This window comes from Lutra lutra, chromosome 14 (assembly GCF_902655055.1).
Source record: "Lutra lutra chromosome 14, mLutLut1.2, whole genome shotgun sequence".
Lineage (NCBI taxonomy): Eukaryota > Metazoa > Chordata > Mammalia > Carnivora > Mustelidae > Lutra > Lutra lutra.
In genome coordinates this window covers 34,036,923-34,056,023 of record NC_062291.1, presented here as the reverse complement: position 1 = coordinate 34,056,023, position 19,101 = coordinate 34,036,923, and the positions used below count along the sequence as shown (strand labels likewise).

The 19,101-nt window shown below is 57.0% G+C and overlaps 1 protein-coding gene across 3 annotated transcripts in view; it reads left to right on the top strand.

Moving 5' to 3' along the window:
• The first annotated feature begins 880 nt into the window (after positions 1-880).
• Positions 881-19,101, top strand: part of SPOCK2 (SPARC (osteonectin), cwcv and kazal like domains proteoglycan 2) — a 36,983-nt gene continuing 18,762 nt past the window's right edge. For 2 of the 3 annotated variants that reach the window (XR_007122771.1, XM_047703227.1), the window contains exons 1-7: positions 882-1,354; positions 14,292-14,300; positions 14,657-14,702; positions 14,942-15,056; positions 16,384-16,504; positions 18,186-18,300; positions 18,688-18,807. Coding sequence is in view for 2 of the 3 variants with exons in the window: in XM_047703227.1 (XP_047559183.1) it covers positions 1,166-1,354; positions 14,292-14,300; positions 14,657-14,702; positions 14,942-15,056; positions 16,384-16,504; positions 18,186-18,300; positions 18,688-18,807 (715 nt within the window). In the remaining variant the exon portion in view is untranslated. Of the gene's footprint in view, positions 1,355-14,291; positions 14,301-14,656; positions 14,703-14,941; positions 15,057-16,383; positions 16,505-18,185; positions 18,301-18,687; positions 18,808-19,101 lie in introns of all 3 variants that reach the window. The other variant, XM_047703228.1, reaches the window with a different exon arrangement.

Here is a 19,101-nt window from a genome sequence, read left to right as displayed (position 1 = left end):
CCCGTTTCTGCTCTGATCCTGGGACTGCCCAGCTTCCAGCCTTCCCAGCTGGGATGTCAACACATTTTCACAGGCAATGATAAGGGTCACAGTTTTAACAAAAACCTAAACACCTCAGACAAAACCAGCCTCCCCTCCAACCCCCTTCCCCAGTGGCTTATTACAAACAAGTTGAAGTCAAAAGCACGAACAAATGCGCCTTTTCCAAACGTGCAGCCCGAAGGCAATGAGATGGTCAGACGTTTGCCTTTTAGGGTTGCCCTAGAAAGGGCTAACAAAAGGGGTGAAGCCCTGAAACAGCTGCTTGGGGAGGAGGACATCTGCCTCTCTTACCAGCCATTCAGGGCTTCGGCCTTGCCTGGAAAAAAGCATGTGGGGCTGGGGAGCAATAGTTCGGAGGCAGCCAGTTGTTCAATGGCTTTTGTCTTAACGAAGCCACCCATTACTGTCAGAGCCATAACTCGATGGAAGCCAGCTGTCAGGGCTGTGGCACAGGCTCCTCCGGGTGGCTGGCAAGGGGAGACAGAGCGTCTGTGGCCAAATTCCCTTTTAGACACCTGCGCCTACTGGCTTTGTAACTGGAGAGATTTGTGTCCTCCCCACTCCCATCTTCCCTGGGGAGACCCCCCCCCCGGGGGGGCCCTTTTTCTTGCCCTACGCCCATGGAGAGATAGCAGGGACATCTCAGGATTTGGATTCCTTGGTTTGCAACTCCTTAAGTGCTGGGCTGGGCTGGGTTCTGCTGCGGTTGGTTGGCGTTTGGCGCTCTCATCTAGCGCTTCCCTTTGAAATCTACCCCCTCTTTTTTTTTTTTTTTTTTTCCGTTTTCGGTTTTTTTTTTTTTTTTTTTTTTTTTTAAACCAGGTATGATGATGTCAAACGTGATGCTGATGCTACAGTTACAGACACGGCCCCTGCTGGCGCAGCCTCTCTGATTCTCTCTCCCTCTCCGCGTCCAGCGCTGGGCTTTTTCAGACAAGTGCATCTCCTAACCAGGTCACATTTCAGCCGCGACCCACTATCCGTCTGTCACCGGAGTCAGACCGCAGGAGGAGGGCGGAGGAAGACTACGGCGTTTGCTTCGCCAACCGCGGGGTGGAAAGAAGGACATTAAAATACTGCAGAAGTCAAGACCCCCCTTCCCCCAGGTCGGACCCTGACCACGATGCGCACCCCGGGCTGCGGGCGGCTGGTGCTGCCGCTGCTGCTTCTCGCCGCGGCCGCCCTGGCCGAAGGCGACGCCAAAGGGCTCAAGGAGGGCGAGACCCCCGGCAATTTCATGGAGGACGAGCAATGGCTGTCGTCCATCTCGCAGTATAGCGGCAAGATCAAGCACTGGAACCGCTTTCGAGACGTGAGTCTGCAGGGCCGCCAGGGCCGGGGGCGCGGGTTTGGGGAGGAAGGCTCGGAGCGGAACCCCAAGCGCCGGGAGCGGCGGCGGCACGTCGCAGCCACCGGCTCCGCAGCCACCGGCTCCGCAGCCCAGCCGGCAGACCGCACCGAGAGTAAACAACGCGCACCCACCCTCCCGCCAGCCGTCGCCGGCCCAGCTCGGCGCCCCCTCCCCGAGACCATCATTCCCCCATCACCCGCCCCCGGCCCGGGACCCCAAGCCCCACAGCAGCCCCGGGCGAGTCCCGGGCAAGGAGTTGCTCCCGGGGCTCGTGCGCCAGACACGGTCGCCACTGCAGGTTGGGCGCGGAGACGGGCGCGGGATGCAAGGGGGGTACAGGGCGGGAGAGGTGGGAGCCCTGGCTGCGGCTGGACCCCCGACCGGCTCCCCTCTTTTTTGGTGGAAAAAAAAGAGGCCCCCAGGCCTGCCCCCAGCCGTGTGGATGCTGCAGGCGCCACATACGGGGCACTGCAGAAGGGGCAGGTCTGGGTGCGGCCGGCGGAGGGTAGGTAGCATCGTCTTGCGCGAGTGCCCTCTATTCCCACCTTGGGCTTTGGGGGAGGGAGGACAGAAGGGGACAGAGCCCTGGGCTGGGACTTTGAATTGGGGTTGGGGGTAGGTGTCCTAGCAATCTTCATTAGGCGACGTGATGAAAGGCGTGTCCATGATTGGGGGCGGACGACGGCAGTGAAAATAGCCGAGGCCCCCTCCGGGTGGCCACCAGAGCCAGGTCTGGGGTCCCCATGCAGAGTGGCGTGAGCTCACGGAGGCTGGTTTTCCAAGACCAGCCTTTTGTGGGGAAGCCGGGCCCAGAGAAGGGAGAGACTCCCATGCGGAGGAAAGACTCTGCAGCCCGGTGGTCTTGAAGAGCAGAGGCGAGAGCCGAGGAGCTGGGTCTGGGGTCCCTTCGGGGACGCCTGCCAGAACCCTGGTTTAACCTTGGGCCGAACTTAGCCTGGTGGGGGTTGGGGAGGCGGCTGCGGACTAGCCGGCATTGCTGCAGCACTTTGTTTACGAGCACCTGTAGATCAGAGGGAAACCGGAGACTGCGTTCCCAGAAGGGGGAAGTAGGAGCTGAGCGGGGGAGGGGCGGTTGGGGGGGTGCCGGTGGCAGAGGGCGTGGCTGGAACCCAGAGAAGGGGGCCGGGTGTAAGGTGGAGGATGGGCCCGGATGCGGATGCACCAGGGGAGAAGAATGCTGGTCCTGGCCACCTAGTGCTCTCAGATGCCTGCCAGCTCGCAGAAAGCCTTTAATACGACCCCAGGCCTCACTTTTCACTTGCCAAGATCCCTCATCAGACCCACCAGGCACAACACTGGCCACACTGTGACCGCTCTCATCTTCTCTTAAATTGTGGGCATCCAGAAGTTCCTTAGAAATGTGTTTAAAACACACATACTTCATACACTATCCAGCCAAATGATGTGAAAAGGCAGAGATATGGATCTTTTTGTTACCGTGAGACAAGTGACAGTTTCTCTTCAAAGACTAACCAGTAGGTTGTAAGTCATCAGAGAGCATCGCATGCAGCCAGGTCATCTGGGGCAGAGGGGCCTGGGTCCCAGAGGAGGCACAGCTGGTCCAACCAAGGGAGGCAGGAGTCCCAGCAAGGCCTTTTCCGAGGCCCCTGCAGGCCCAGCACAGATTAGGTGCAGCCTCCTGCCACTGCCTAGGAAGCAGCCTGGCCATAGCAGCGAGGGGGCAGCTGCAGGCTGGTCCATCCCCAATCCATGTGTCACCGGTCCAGGCCTCCCTCTGACTCACTGGCGGTTTGATCTTCCGAAGCAAGACTGGTGAAGGTCAGGGGGAAAAGAAATGCTTATCAGAACGTAAAGGTTTAAAAATAAAGATGCCTCCCCATCTCTCTTCCTCCACCTGCTTCCAATAGCCAACGCTGTGGGTGAGGCTAAATGACTTGACTGCTTAACCCCCGGCCCAGGGCTGCCCACCTGTCTCCCTGTATTGGTGCCAATCATTTCCTCCTTCCTCTCATGCTCACCAGAAGAAAGGCAACGATTATAAATTCTGCAGGGTCGGACACCCTAGGATTCATGGAAAGCTTTAGGGCACGTATTAAGATGGGCGGCCTTGAGCTTTTTTAGGGAAAATGTCCTCTAAAACCCCATTTAAGGTAGCGTTGGCTGGGGGAAGACAGGATCAGGGAGAGGAGGAGGCCAGGAAAGGCTGGGCAGGGGGTTCTGGCTCTGGGGACCCATTGGCAGCTTCTGCAGAAGGGCAGGAGCTGCGGGCTCAGAGCCCCTGCATTGCACAATCTTAGAGCGCCCACAATGTGAGGGTGCCCCCTGGAGTTGTGCAGCACTCATGCTGTCCACAGGGACTCTGCCAATACCCCAGACACTTCTCAGCCCTCCTCTGTTAATAGATGCCCCACTTCCTACTCTAAAGCCCAAAGGCCCTCTAGTTGGACCCAGTAGCATAGGGCTTTATATACATCTCATCAGGCTAGCTTTCTGGAAAACATGCTTCCTGAAGCCTCAAAGGCAAGATGGATGTTCTTTTGGATGTCTAAGGCATTACCAGGTCATACCAGCACGTTGTTCATAACCACAAAATGACGCAGCCCCCCAGTTTGTCTGAACAGAAGAGACAAGTGAGAGGGGTGGAATGTTCTTAGGGCAAAGGATGGAGGAGTCAGTATTGTAGGTGAGGGGCGTGTCTCATTAAATGGTGCTGACTGAATCGAGGGGCAGGGGGAGATTGAGGGCACGATGTGGAAGAGGTCAGGAGGACGAAGAAGAGGAAGAAAGCTTGGGCAGGTGCTCTAACACGGAACTGGTCTGAGCTGGGTAGGGGGGAGTTGAGTTTAGCGTTCTTTCTCTGAGCACTAGGATTATAGGGAGGCAGGGTTTACCAGCGGAGTAATCCCCCCGCTCCAGGGCTAGGGTAGATTTCCTCTAATGCCCAGTGCCTCGCTGCCAGGGAGGAGAGCTTCATGCCAGAGGAGAGGGGGAGGTTGTGATCTAGCTGTGCCCTCCCCTGGGCAGGCCTGGGCCTTTGGGAGGCCTGCTTCCCAGCCCTGTTATCTCCAGCTTCCCTCCCAGCAGAACCAGGTGGAACTTCCCTGTAGTCTTCAGAACAGAGCATCTGGGCCTTGGATATAGAGACGCACCGTGAGAGGAGCCAGGCCCGTTACACAGCATTCTTCTGGGCAGGACCTGAGAGCCAGTCGAAGCAGCACGGAATGTTCTTTTTCTTCTTAGTTCTTCCCTACTTTGTGCTCCACGTCCATTAAGCTCTCATGAGACTGACGGGCATCTAGCACGGTGCCTGGCCCCCAGCAGGCACACAGTTACTGTCTGTTGAACCACCAATTGTAGTGCGCGCTGGCTTCCAGCTGCCAGTCCTTGCATTGTCTCTCGTGCCCCTCTACCACCTTCTTTGTCATTTCGTAACCCATGCATTCTACGGTTGAAGAAACAAAGGCGCAGAGAAGTTAAGTAACGTACAGCAGGGTCAAATAGCTAGAAAGTGGCTGAGCTGGGATTTGAACCCAGGTCTTCCGGTTCAACTGTGCTTTTCAGGGAGCTCAAGGCCTAACCCTTAGGGACACATGGGAAGGAGGAGTCTACCTTGAAGAACAAAGTCAGCCTTGTGCCCTATGTGCCTCCAGGTTGCCCCGGGGCTGGAGTGGCCCCTCCTAGAAAGGGGGGCCGAAGCCCTCAGGGTCTTCAGCAGCTGGCCACCTCCTGCTCCCCTCCTCCCTGGACCTAGCGACACCCCAGAGGCAGCTCTCTACCCAGGAGAGGCAGGAACGCGCTGTGCTGGGAGAGCTCTGGCCTGGGAGCTGGAAGGCCTAGGTGCGGGCCTGGGTGCGGGTTTGGGCTCTGCCACTGACCGGCCATGTGATGCCAGGTACGTCACACTACGTCTCCGGCGGGCAAGGAGACCAAAACCCGTGCGTCAGCATGGAGGCGTTTTGTCACAGGGCTGGAGGGCATCCATTTCAGGTGGGACTCCCCAGCCTCAAGCCCCCCAGAAAGCTCCCGGAGGAACGCTCATCTCTGGGGCTAGCCCACACCATGCCTCAGTCTCCACAAGAAAGACGTTGATGTGTGTTAACTCCTTCCTTGCAGATCTGAGCACTTCCGCGGTGCGAGGGGCTTCACCTTGACCCTGGGAGCTGGCCCGGGGAAGTAATGCCCGCTGGCTATTCATGAGTCTCAGATTTTTAGGATCGCCAGGCAAGCCAGTAACAAGTTTTAGCCACAAAGGGGCTCCCTTCTCACCATCCCTTCCCTCTCCCCATTCCGCGCACCTAAACCAATGCAAGTGTGGGAATGAGTGGCACAGATGTTTGTGAACAAGTGTGGGTGCGTGAGAAGAACCCCAAACTGGGTCAGAATGGATTCCATAACTAGGGTTTGGGATGGGAGGGTGAGTCCTTGCCTGGCCTCCTCCTCCATTCTGATTTTGAATCCTTTCCCAGCTTTGGGTGGGGGGCGCTGGCATCTCCCAGAGCCGTATCAGCCTGGCGAGGGACCCTTGAACACCCGGCAGGACTCCAAGCCTTGGGAAGAGAGGGAAAGAAGAGCACTCTTTACCTGGAGAGGCTGTCGTATGGTCCTCTCACCTTCCAGGCAGGCTGAAGAGGGTGGACAGTCAGTGCCACTCCCTCTCCTTCTCCAGAAGGTCAGAGGCTGTCTGGAAGACAGCCAGAGCTCTATCCTACCCCATGCCCCAGAGGTCCTGGGAGAACACTCAGCTTGTCCTCCTCATGAGAGGACAGACCTCACAGTGTGACCTTGTGAGAGCCACTTCACGTTTCTGGCCCTTGATTTTCCCATGGGCTTCATGGGTTGCCGACACAGAAGCCTCTGCAGAGCCCTTGGCATTCATTGACTCCAGGAAGATGGCCCTAGAGGCAGCCAACAGCCCTTCACCCCCAACCCTTCTACCAGCTGGCAGCCCCATCTTTGGGTGCAGGGAAAGGGTTTCTCTTTGCTCCTAAGGAAGTATCTGTGACCAAACCAGCATAGGGCATGCATTAGCCAGAGACAGGGGACGCTGAGGACTGGGACCTAGTGGCATCTTGGGGCAAGCACTGTGACAGACTCCTCCTACCCTGTGTGGGCGTCCGTGCAGGTATAGCAGGCCCCCCCCCGGGGGGGTGTGGATCCATCAGGGCAGCTCCAGTTGGTGGGTGGACCCAGGCCCAGCTGCGGGAGGGAGGGTGATGTGGTTCTGGAAACGGGACAGCCTCTCAGCTCCTAAGGGCTCAGCCAACGGTCATTGGCAGGTAGAGCCCCCTCCGGGAGTTCCCGTTGGTCAGAGTCATTTGGTGCATGTCGGTGCTGCCTTGTGGCCTCGCTTACACTTGCACTTGTATCCAAAGAGGGCTCTGACTGGTATTTTAACGTGTGCTTATCCCATTCCTCCCGTGGTTAAGCCCCTGAGGGTAGGACCTAGGGTTAGACTACCTGTGCACCATACCACCCCATCCTTGGAGCGTTGCTCGGGCTGTGTGTGCACACTGCAAGGGCTCAGTATACACATATGCATTATGGAATGTGCCAGAAAGGATCTCAACTAACTCGTCCTGGGATCTGGGGAGATCTCTTCCTCTTTCTGGATTCCAGAAGGTGGAGAGAGTCAAACTAGAACCCTGGCACCCTGATTCTCCAGTGATTCATTTGTAGGATAAGGGAATGAGTGACATCTTTTGTAGGAAGGTTGTCCCCTTGCTGTCCTTCCGCCCCTGTGTCTGCCTCCCACCCATTCTCAATATGCCTGTAGAGCAGTACAGTCACCTACCTATCAGGGCTGAGAACAGGTAAGCACAGGACTCCCACAGGTGGAGAATGGATTCCCCAAGGCAGGGCATCCTGTCCCTCCAGCTCCCTTCCCTGACATCAGAAAAGAGGTCAAGGCTTCACTCAGTTGAAAGGACAAGCCAGGCCTGGCGGGTGTCTTACCCCTGCCTAGATGCAGTCTTCCGCTGATCTCTTGCTCCCCTGCACAGCCTGGAGCACATGGAAGAGTCTGGACTTATTCAGGCTCTTCCCCGCCCACCCCCATCCTCAAAGTTCTCAGTTTGGAAGAGCTGGGACCAGAGCAGAGCTGTGGAGCCCCGGCGGCACGAAGCCCCTACGTTTTCCAGACGGAGACGCAGACCTGGAGAGGTGCAGGCACCGAGAACCCTTCTTCCTTCTCAGCCCAGGGTTCTTTCCCCACGCCACGCCTGTGTTTCCACAGAGATCTCTGGCCTTTCAATCCTGCCTCCACTCATGTTCCAGAAGGGAAAACAAGGTCCCAAGGCAACTCAGAATAGAATTTCAGGTCTCATCTCCTTTTTATCCCTCCCCTGTTCTCTGCCCTTTATGGCCTCCTGGGGCTGCTGCCTAGAACCAGAAACCCAAGGAGAGTGTGTGGGGGGCAGGGAGGGAATGGCTGAGATGCCCCAGTGGTGGAGAGGTCAAGCCCAGGATCGGGGTCATTGCTGCTTGCATACCTGAGGCCAGGTGGAGCCCCTGACATGCTGGGAGGGGTAAGCACATTTTCACCCTCTAAGGAAATTCCTCCAAGGGGTGGGGGTGGAGCCCAAGAGTTTTCCAGATGCCTGTCTCCTTCTGTTTGTGCAGGCCTAACACACAGCCTCTGCCACTCCCTCTGGGAGGGGGACAAATATTTAATGACTGCCCCTGTTTTCACACCCTCCACACAGCAGCCACTGCCTTCTCAAGATGCCTTCTGCCTGGGCGTGTGACAGAGGTGTCAGTCCTCAGCTGAGAAGGAGCCTAGATGGCTTCCGCTCGGCCTCTCCTCATTCCTTTCTGGGCACCCCACTCGGTGCTCCTCCTGCTGTTTGCAGGGAGGGACGGGAGAGGCCCCAGCCACAAGGCCCCCACTCCTGGGCCTTCTTCAGGGGCCTGGGCTCCAACGGAGGCTCCCTTGCCTGAGATGAGGCGAAAATAATGCCGAGTGCAGGGCCTTTCAGAGGTTGAGAGAGGCCTGGCCCACTTCCATTTTTAGAGGTTCTTGATCTAGTAAAAAATGAAGCAATGCCATAACAGGGTTACAAAAGTTGTGCTTAATTTAAAGTCTCACGACGAACGTCTGGTCCTGTTGGTGTGCCTCTGTCTCATTTGGTGACAACGTCAGAAGTCTATCTTGGAGGCCCTTGATGTTACCATGAGCCCCCAAAGCAGTTCTGGCCCACCCCATCCCCTGGGCTCCCACCGTGTGTGCCCAAGAACCCAGGCTTCGGTGGTCCCGTTTCATGGCTTTTGAGAGTCTAGAGCTTCACAGCTCATCGAGTCCTCTGAGACATTGCCCTAGGTCGCTCCACAGCTCAGGGAGGAAGGCAAGGGAGTCAGCCCGTTTCACAGACGAGAAAGTGGGGTCCGGCGAGGGCACTATTGGAGCCTACAGTCTCGCTGGCAGTCAGAGGCAAAGCCAAAAGGGTACCCTGTGCCCTGATTCCATGTCAGGGGGTCAGTCTCCCCATCACACTGTGATGCAGAGAGGCAGGTGGAGATATGCCCAGGGGCTCTTAGTCCAAGCAGTTGGGGCCTTGTGGGGAGCTCTTCTTTGGCCACAGTCACCACAGCATCCGTCCTCCTCAGCAGATGGAGAGCCTGGGAGAGATGGGGTTAATTCAAGCTGTGAAGTGAGCGGGTGATTTGGGTGCTAATTAAAATGACAGGAAGTAAACAGCGCTTGGAAACACCCAGCATGTGCCCCCTCAGCCCAGCTAGGCCTGCGCACTTACCACCATCTCTCCCCCAGCTTGGCACAGTGGGCCCCGTCTCCATGGCAACCACGCTGAGCCGCAGAGATCAAAGCAGGAGATGGGTGAGCTCCAAACCAGCCCAACCAGGGGCTTAGGAAGGGGTTTCTGGGAAGCGCCTGCAGAAGGCGGTGTCCAGGTGTCTCAGCTCCTCCGAGGGCTCCAGGACTCCCTGCCCAGGGTTTGCAGCAGAGCTGGTGGGGTGGGCGGAACCACCCCTGAGCTGGGATCGGACCTCCAGGTCCAGCCCCCAGCCTGGGACTTTCCTCATCCGCTAAAGTTTATGGGTTTATGGAGCAGCACGGAGTGCAGGTTAGAGACCCAGATTCTGGAACCACAGTTCTGGCGGTACCAGTACTCTTCTGCTGTGCAACTGACATGTGATCCTGCGTATGTTGCTTCACGTCTCCAAGCCTCTGTGTTATCATCTGAGAAATGGGGATAACAATAGTAATTTTCTCTTAGAGTTGTTGTAAAGAGTACCCAAGCCCATGAATATAAAGTGCTCTGCACAATGTGGGCCATGTGGTAATTGCTGAAAAGATGTTAGCTGTTATTAGCAGTGTTTTTACTATGGGTTAGGTGCTGGGCATAGATGGATGAATTTTATAGGGTGTCTGCCCTCCAGGAAGTGGCCATCTCAAATAGGGCAGAAGCAACAGCATTGCATGGTGTAACCGGGACAATCGGCCTGAAGGGAAGCTGGGCTTGGGGCTGAGCTAGGGGAGATGATGCCTGAGCGGGGGGTTCGAAAGATGAACAGAAGCCCTGGAGTGGGGTACAGACACTCATCCCCCATGAAAAGAAGGCCGTGCCAGGGTCTGGCCACACTGAAGCCTCCCCTGGAAGGTCATGGGGCTGGCATAGCCAGGAACAGATTGGGAGAAGACAGACTTTCTTCTGTAGGTGACAGGGTTTATTCCCCCCCCCCCCCAATTTTATTTATTTGACAGAGAGAGACAGAGAGGGAGCACAGCAGAAGGAGCAGTAGACAGAGGGCGAAGCAGGCTCCCTGCGGAGCAGGGAGCCCCATGCAGACTGGATCCCAGGATCCCGGGATCATGACCTGAGCCGAAGGCAGATGCTTAACCAACAGAGCCACCCAGGTGCCCCAGGGATGTTATTTAAATATAATATTTGTTGTAGTTTTTCCCCTTCCTCAGAAAGTAAAACCTCTTCACTGGGAAACCTGACCAGCTTGGTCACTAAAGCATGTGACTCTCAATCTTGGGGTTGTGAGTTCAAACCCCACGTTAGGCCTAGAGCTTATTAAAATCTTTTTAAAAATTTAAAAGTGAAGAGGATAGAAAATAGGGGCGCCTGGGTGGCTCAGTGGGTTAAAGCCTCTGCCTTCGGCTCAGGTCATGATCTCAGGGTCTTGGGATTGAGCCCCGCATCAGGCTCTCTGCTCAGCGGAGAGCCTACTTCCCTCCACCCCACCACCCCACCACCCCACCCTGCCTCTCTGCCTACTTGTGCTCTCTGTCTGTCAAATAAATAAATAAAATCTTAAAAAGAATAGAAAATAAAACATGTTCACATTGTTTAAAAGTTTGGAGACTTGGAAAAAGGCAGAAAGATGTCAAAATTCTCTGTATTCCTATTCCCCGGAGGAAATCACCAGTAACATCTTGGTACGAATCCTTTATACCTCCTAACCTTTAAGATTTTTTTCAAAATGAGAGCGAAGCATATTCAGTGAAGAGTTTTAAGGAGGGAGAGCTGTGGCCAGGATTGTGTCTGGAAGGATCCTTGCAGCTGCAGCTGGTGTAGAGGAGGACAACTGACCAATCTGGGAGACCTCCAGGGACACCACAGTGACTGATGCCTGTGCTGACAAGGCGGGGGTGGGAGGTGGGGAATGGCTTGTTGGGGGAGGGCTGGTTGGGGAGAGCCAGGTGGGGTGGACAGGATGTGGGGATGATAAGGACAGCCTTCACCTTGCTCTCGTCAACTTGGAGACAGTGCTGTGATGAGCATTCCAGGGGAGAAGGCCGGGAGCCCGAGTTCCAATGAGTCAGCCTGTGCCTCGCACGCTGAGCATCTGCTTTGTGTGAGAGGGAGGGAGTAGCTGCTCTTTTTCCTCCCTGAGGCCCTATGGTAGAGGGGATGGTGCCAGAGGAGATGAGGAGAGCATTTTAGACGGAAGATGTGGAGCTGGCAGGACGCTGCCCCTGAGAGCGGCTCTGTCCCCGTGGGAGCCCTGCCAGCTCTGCCCCTTGTCCAGTTCCCCTGGGCTCCAGTGACTCTGGGCAACAGGCAGGGTGAGTGGTTCTAATGGGCAGCCATTGCTGAGACCCATATGGCACAGAGGAGGGCTCGCAAGCCCGAGGATGCGGAGGGAGCCAGGCTGAGAGCTGTCTCTGGGTACAGAGCCCTCCCCACCCGGTAAACCAGATGTGCTCTTTCTTTGCCCAGAAATGCTGATCTCAGCCTAGGACCGACCTTCCTTCTGGCCTGGCCCTCCCTCCAGAGCACTGGACCTGGGCTCTTCCGAATCCTTGTTTCTCAGGGGAGGATGTGATCGCTGGGTAGCAGAGCCAGGACAGAACCAGGCCTCCTGGTTCCTGACAAGACCCTTGTGCCTTTATGGGACCATTTGTCACAACTGCTGATAAGCTTGCTTGGGTGCCTAAGTGGATGCCACCGCATTGGAGGGCATGACTCACACTTGCCAACGAACTCCTTTTCAGCTTATAGATGGTGCCTGCCCACACCCGACCCCAGGGGCCCCTAAATGTGGCCCTGGGCTCTGCCCCCATGCTGCCTGCAGGACCCCGTCACCCTTCTCCGAGGGCCGCCTCAGGCAGGTTCTCTTCTTACCCCACTGGTCTCTTTCCTCCCCTGGGCGGGGAGCGGGGAGCTCTCCCTTTTCCACAGGCAGGGGCTCCTCATGAGGCCTCTCACTGTTGCCTGCTCCTCCACCCGGAGTCCTTGGTCTCGTCTTCTGCTATAATAGCTTTTATTAGGGGAGTGTTTTCTGGACCTGAGTCACCCTGAGGGCAACACCTTTAAGCTCCAAGAAGTTTCAGGAGATAGGTGCTGAGTGCCCGAAGGTCAAGGTCTGTTGGTAAGGGGAGTGTGGGCACTGTATGGCTCCGGGCCCTCTCTTTCCCTCATCTCCCTCTCTGGCTGGCTGTTCCCACTCCCCTGAGAGTGAGCTGCTTGGACATGTCGAGGCCGGGGGTTGGGGGGCAGGCATGGGCAGAGTGTAGGGTTAGGAGAGAGAGAGAGAGGAGGTGGACAAGGAGATACACAGAAACACAGACGAAAGCAAGACAGAGAGAGCAGAGCTGGTGCCTCGAGCCCTTCATGGGGAGAGGTCTGCTGTTCTCTCTGCCCTTCTCTGCCTCCCCAGCCCTGCCTCTTACGCTCTCTCTCTGTGTGGAAGAGACAAGAAGGCCAAGCCTGAGGGAGGGCCTTGGCGCCCAAGTGTGAAAACTGGGGGCTGCTCATAGAAGTGGGCCTAGTTAACCTCATTTCTGGATAAAACCCATCTGGCATTGGGCGAGCTGCCTTGAAATGTCCTTGTTTCCTACGCACACCCAGTGTGCACGGTTCCTCACCACGTGGGCCTGTGTACACGTGCTCACAGACGGGACTTGTACCGCTGCACGCATGCGTGCTCTAGGATGTGTGCCTGTGGGCGGGCGTGTGTGCACTCAGGGCTCTCAGGAAAGCACATGCAGGTACAGCTGTGGCCACGGCATGATCTGCCCGGGTACGATGCCCACGGCCTGCTTGGCCTTGGCCCTTTCTCGGCCTTTGCCCAGGAGGCCGTGTTGACAAAGGCCCTTGTCCCTGCCTGTTCCTCTGATGCTTGTCAACTTCCAGGGGAGCCCTGGGCTTTCAGAGCACTGCTGGACATCCTCCCTTATGCTTGTGGCTGTGCCCATGTGGAAGCCCTCTGCTGCAGGAGCCCTGGGCCCTCTTCTCCAAGCCGGACGGGTGATGGCCCCTTGCCACCCCCACCCCACAGTGTGGCCTCTGCCTCCCATCCCATGCTCGTTGGATGGGTGCGACTCAGGATGAAGGGCGCGGCTGCACGTGGCTCCTTGTGGCCCTTGACCCCTGGCTTCCAGAGTCCCATGCAGGGGAGGCCGGCAGCTGGGTCCTTGGCGCTTCCAGGTTGCAGTCCCAAGAAGCCGTCTCCTGGCCTGCCTGACGGATCTTCCACCTGGAGAGCCCTGGGAGCTCTATGCTGGTTGTTGGCAGCCACCTCTGCCCCATGAGGGCTAGTGGAGAAACCAGAGGGAGTAGGCTGGGTGTGAGATGCTCTGCCTCCGACCACAGTATGGTGGTGGGCCCTGGGGAGGTCCCTGTGGCCAGAGCAGGGTGAGGAGCTGTCTCCAGACACCTCAGGTCTTGGAGACTGTGTGCTGGAGCCAGAAGAGAGGTCTGTACTAGGCGTCGGGAAACCCGGCTTCTGAGATGCTGGGACCCGGGGTGGGTCACCTCTTGTCTCTGGCCTGTCTGGCCTGTCCTGCACCAACAGGGGGCTGGGCCAGATGATCTCAGAGGGCTTTCTCAGGATCCTCTGAATGTGAGGATTTGCAGCTGGACCGTGGTAACTGAGGAAACCGTCGACACTGGGAGGGACAATGGTCCCCCTTTCTCTCAGGGCACCATCGGATCCCTACAGGAAAGTCAGACCTCGAGTGAAAAACTGTGCAGTGGACGAGAGCCCCTGCCCCTCGCCCCACTTACAGGGTGGCAGGTGGCAGGGGAGGGGACTGCCAAGGGAAGGACCCTGGCAGAGGGAGAGAGTGGCATTTCTGGGACCCTTAAGGCAAAGGTGTGACAATCACTGTTCCCTGGGTCCTTTAGACATCTGTCCTAATGGTCAGGTCAGGGCAATGGAGAGATGGGGCCTCACCTCCAGTGCTCCTAAAGCCAGCCCTGAGTGGGCCCAGGCCTTGAGCTCCCTGTAGTGAAGATACAGGAATCCTGTCCTCCAGTGGGAGGCCATTGAGCTTAGAGAACCTGAGCAATCAAAGAGAATTGCCCAGTGCCTCTGGTCACATGATGAGGCCTGCAGAGTGCTGGGACCACATGGGCTGAGGCTGGGCATCCCACTAAAATCCCCATCTCTCCTTCTCTCCTCCTGCTCCATTTCCCATGGCCTGTTGCCACTGCGTCCTGATCCCCAGGAGGTGGAGGTGAGTACTTCCTGGGGCGGGGCGGGGGGGTGTCCATTGTGTATGGTCTCTGTGCAACCCCACACCCCACCCTCCTCTCCTCTCCCTCTGTGCCCTCTCCCTGACTTCTTCCCTGCAGCACCCAGCGTGGGATGGAGGAGTAAGGAACATATGGGAGAGGCTGGAAGGGATTCTGGATAAGAGCTTAGGGGGATAGAGTTCTGGGGGAGGCAGCTGGCAAAGCCTAGGGGACCAGGGGTCATCTGAGCAGCCATTGGGGTGATGGCGGTTAGCATGTTAGCCCTGGAGTTGAGCCTTGGCTCTAGGATGTGAATCTTAGCCCTTCCCTTCTTCCTTGCCCCTCTGTCCTTTCTTAGGATGACTACATCAAGAGCTGGGAGGACAATCAGCAAGGAGATGAAGGTAACGTGTCCCTCCCAGGGGAGACAATAGGACTGACACCTGTGAGCACTTGAGACCCACCAAGGGCACATGCCAGCCATGGCCTTGGGGGCTTTGTGGGAGCCAGACCCTGATGGGAGTGGGGCTTTTTTGCTGAGGAGCTCTGGCCCTCGGGCCTACTACAGAGAAGAACTCACAGGTGGGGCTGGGGGTTCCTGGGCTTCTTGGCACTGATTTCCGGGTGACCTATGTCCTGGCAGCCCTGGACACCACCAAGGACCCCTGCCAGAAGGTGAAGTGCAGCCGTCACAAGGTGTGCATCGCCCAGGGCTACCAGCGGGCCATGTGCATCAGCCGCAAGAAGCTGGAGCATAGGTGAGAGGCCTGGGGAGTCGGGGGGAGATTCTCGGGGTGTTGCTTAAACAGTGAGGGCTTGCCTGATCGTCTCTGTGGCAGCTATCTATTGCAAAACAACCTGCCCCCAAACCTTGTGCTTAAGGCAACAAATGTATTATCTCCCACAGTTTCCGAGGGTCAGGAATCTAGAAGTGGTTCTGTTGGATGATTCTGGCTAGGGTTTGCCAGGAGGTTACAGTCAAGGTGCTGACTGGGGCCGCATCATCTGAAAGCTGGATTGGGGCTGGAGGATCCACTTCCAAGCCCACTCACGTAGCTGTTGGTTCTGGTCACCTCTGTGGTCTCTCTCCATAGGGACGCTTGAGTGTCCTTACAACATGGGAGCTGACCTCCCCTCGGTGAGGCAGCCGAAGGAGAGAGAGAACAAGGAGGAAGCCACAATGTCACTTACGATCTGGTCTCAGAAATCATACGTTGTTACTTCTGCCCCTTCTCTTGTTAGGAGCGAGTCTCTAGGGGAAGGAAAGTACACTCCATCTTTCGAAGGGAGGAGTGTCAAAGAATCTGTAGACATGTTCTAAGACCCCCACACTCTAGGAGATCTGTCACCAAGCAGTGTGGGACTCAGGGAAAGGCATCTCTCCTCTCTGGGACTCGGTGTCCATATCCATAAGACAAATAGGTTGGCCCAGATAGTCTGAGATTGTTTCCAGCTCCGACATGCCACAACTCAATAAAATATTTAAGGTTCTAGCTTCTGAGGCTTGCAGAGGAGGGAAAGGTATTAGCTCCATCCCAAGGACAAGACCTGCCAGCATCCAAGATCTCTGGGCAAAGGTCCCATCTCCCTCCCCTCTCTCCAGGAATCCATGTTTCCATGTGAACTCTTCCATTTTGTAAATGTTGGTGAATGACTCAAAGACAAACACCTTTGGCGGCCAAACAAAATGAGTCTCCCAGCCAGATGTGGCCCATGGGCTGTCAGTTTGCAACCTCTGATTTGGTGTGACCCTTTATGCGAGGTGCAACTCCTTTTTAAATCTGGCAGTCAGACCTGGAGTTGCTGCCTGAAGGCCCTGCTGGGCTCAGTAACCACAGGAAAGGGCAAGCTACCGATACCTACCGTTCCTCACCCTGCCTAGTTGGGCCATGTGCCCTTAGGGGCCGGAGGAGGGTCTGTCTGGGGCTGATGGGGAGGGTGGGCAGGGGTAGGGAGGAGGCTGCAGGTGCTGTGATCACTGGGACCAGCTTCCTCTTGGAACCAGTCTCTCGAACCTTCTTCCTTTTGGGTGTCCCTCTCTCATTTTCGCCTCCACTCCATGCCCTCCCCATCTCTGTCCTGTAGGATCAAGCAGCCTGCCCTGAAGCTCTCTGGAAACAAAGACACAAGCCCTGTCTGCAAGCCCTGTCACATGGCCCCACTGGCCTCAGTCTGCGGCTCCGATGGCCACACTTACAGCTCAGTGGTGAGGAGTTCTGGCCCTAGGTGGGGGGCGGGGAAGGCTGGTGGGGGGCTGGCTTGACACCCGAAGCCACGGGGAGCAGAGAGGACAATGCAACCAGGGTCCCCTGGGGTCTCCCAATGCTGACACAGGGCCTGGTGTCCTCAGTCAGTGCATGTGGTGTGGCCGGCCAGAAGGGACACCTGAGCCCCGGGCTTGGGCTCCATAAGAGTAGGAGCCAGACCCAGCTTCTGGCCTGATGTGGGTGCAGGTGTGCAGGGAACTGTGAGTCAGAGTAAGTGAGGTAAGATCCTCAAGAAAGTACCCAGGGCTCTGAAAGGCAGGAGCCGTGTCACCCAGTTGTCGGGGGTGGAGGGTGACGGATGGAGCTTTCCGCAGGGAGATTTCCACCCCGAGGGGACGGTGTTCACCAGCCAGCACCAGGCATTTTGAGGTAGGAGAAAATAATCCCCCAGGAGACAGCCATGTGGGAGGGAATGGTGGCTGTGGGGAGTGAAGCCCTACTGGATGGGATTCTTAAGAAAGTTAAATGAGACATTCGTGAAAGCATTTTATAAACTCCAAAGGACCACAGAAATGCAGGTGCTAATTGTGAAGACTTCTGCTAGCTACCAGGAGTTGGGAGTTGCTTGGTTTTTGGAGGACACTGTCCGCTGGGGTTGAATTCTAGGGCTTAGGGACACTTTCGGGGCAACATGCAGATTGATGAGTCACAGAGTCACAGGCTTGGGGAAGGGGTGAGGTCACTGGAAGAGGAGAGAGACTGTGCCAGAGGCTGAGGGCAGAAGCTGTACTGGGGAGGCAGGAGGGAGAGGGAAGGGGAGAAAAGTGCTGTCACACAGCCCAAGGCGGAGTGAGATCTGGGCAGGAAGCTGTGTTCTGGGGGTCACGGAGCTGTTCTGCAGGGACATAGGGCTCCTCAGGAGATCTGGCTTCTATCCTAGCCCTGTGGGCTCGGGCAAGTCACCGGGCCTCTCTGAGCTTCCGTGTTCTCTGCCGAGCAGCCAGGAGCCAAGGGAGATACTATGAAACAGTATGACCCCTTCTCATTTACTGTCATCCCATGGGGATGAACCATACGGGACCAGGAAAAACACTCAAATGGTGGGGAGTGGGTGAGACCCTCTCCCAGGCTGCCTTCAGCAAACAGCTGTGGCGTAGGGTTTTCAGTAAAGGCAGGAGAATGAGCAGATGTGAGCAGAGAGCCAGCGGCTGTTATCCAGAGAGCTGGGTGAGGCCCATCGGAGTTAAGACCACTGAGGGAGGGGCTGGCCACCAGTTCCCTGGGGGCCGAGGGACTGTGGTAAGAAGGAGGTTGGGCCAGAGGGCCAGGACTGAGGTGGGGAGCAATGGGCAGCTAAATAGGAAGTGGGTGGGTTGGGGTGAGGGCGTGGGGAGAATCGTGTCCTGGGAAAGTACATGTGCAGAGACATTAAGCTAGGGCAGACCAGGTTTCGTGGGAGCCCCTGAATCCCTGGGAACCCCTTTCCAGCCCTGCTGTCCCCCCCAGTGCTATGTACCTTTGGCCTCCCCAGGGGGACCAGGAGGGCTAGCCCCCCAGGCTGTTGGTGGCTGCTGTCCCTCCTGTCAGATGTGGCTGCCTGGTGGGCTCGAAGTACCCCAGCTCCAAGGACCCATCTGTGAGCACCCCCAGTCACACAACCCGACCTTTCTTCTCGTGCAGTGCAAGCTGGAGCAGCAGGCCTGCCTGAGCAGCAAGCAGCTGACTGTGCGATGCGAGGGCCCCTGCCCCTGCCCCACAGAGCAGGCCTCCCCCTCCACCACCGATGGCAAGCCAGGTAACGCGGAGCCCCGGGCTCCAGCCGGGTCGGGGGAGGCCTCCCTGCCAGCATCTTCTGGGGCACCTCCTTCAGGGCTCTGGGGTGCTGAGAGAGGTTCACAGAGCCAGAAGGGAGATGGCAAAAACAGGGAAAAGCCTGAGGACCCGTGGGGCTGGGGGGGATGTGCCTCAGGTATAGGGGGCACACCATGTGTGGTCTGAGGGCTAGGGACTGAGGGGGCAGGAAGATGGGAGACAGTGGGTGGGGACCTTTAATTTCTCACTCCCCTTGCCTCTTGACCACTGCCTGGCGTCTGGCCTGTGAGACGGCATCCCAAGCTGAGGCCATGCTGTGCTTCGACCTACCTTCACCCGCGCCCCTTTCTCCCCATTCTTCCGACTGTAGAGACCTGCACAGGTCAAGACCTGGCTGACCTGGGGGACCGGCTGCGGGACTGGTTCCAGCTCCTTCATGAGAACGCCAAGCAAAATGGCTCGGCCGGCAGTGGGGCCAACCTGGCTGGTGGTACAGAAGCTACTTGCTCTGCCTGGGATGGGGGAGGGCGATGGGGAAACAGGAGTGCCCTGGGCCAGCCTGCCTGGTGTTCCCTCCTGCCAGACTCTGAGCCTCGAAAAGGGCCTAAATCCAGAACAAGGAGAAGGAGGCTTCAACTAGACAGGAGGGATTTGGGTTAGCTATTGGAAGAACTTCTAGAAGTGGGTGGAAGGAGCTTAAAGCCTAAAATGGGTAGCCAAGAGAAGGCAAGGAATTATCTTCCCCGAAGGGCTTTCCAAACAGGGTTTTGAATAGCTTAAGTGC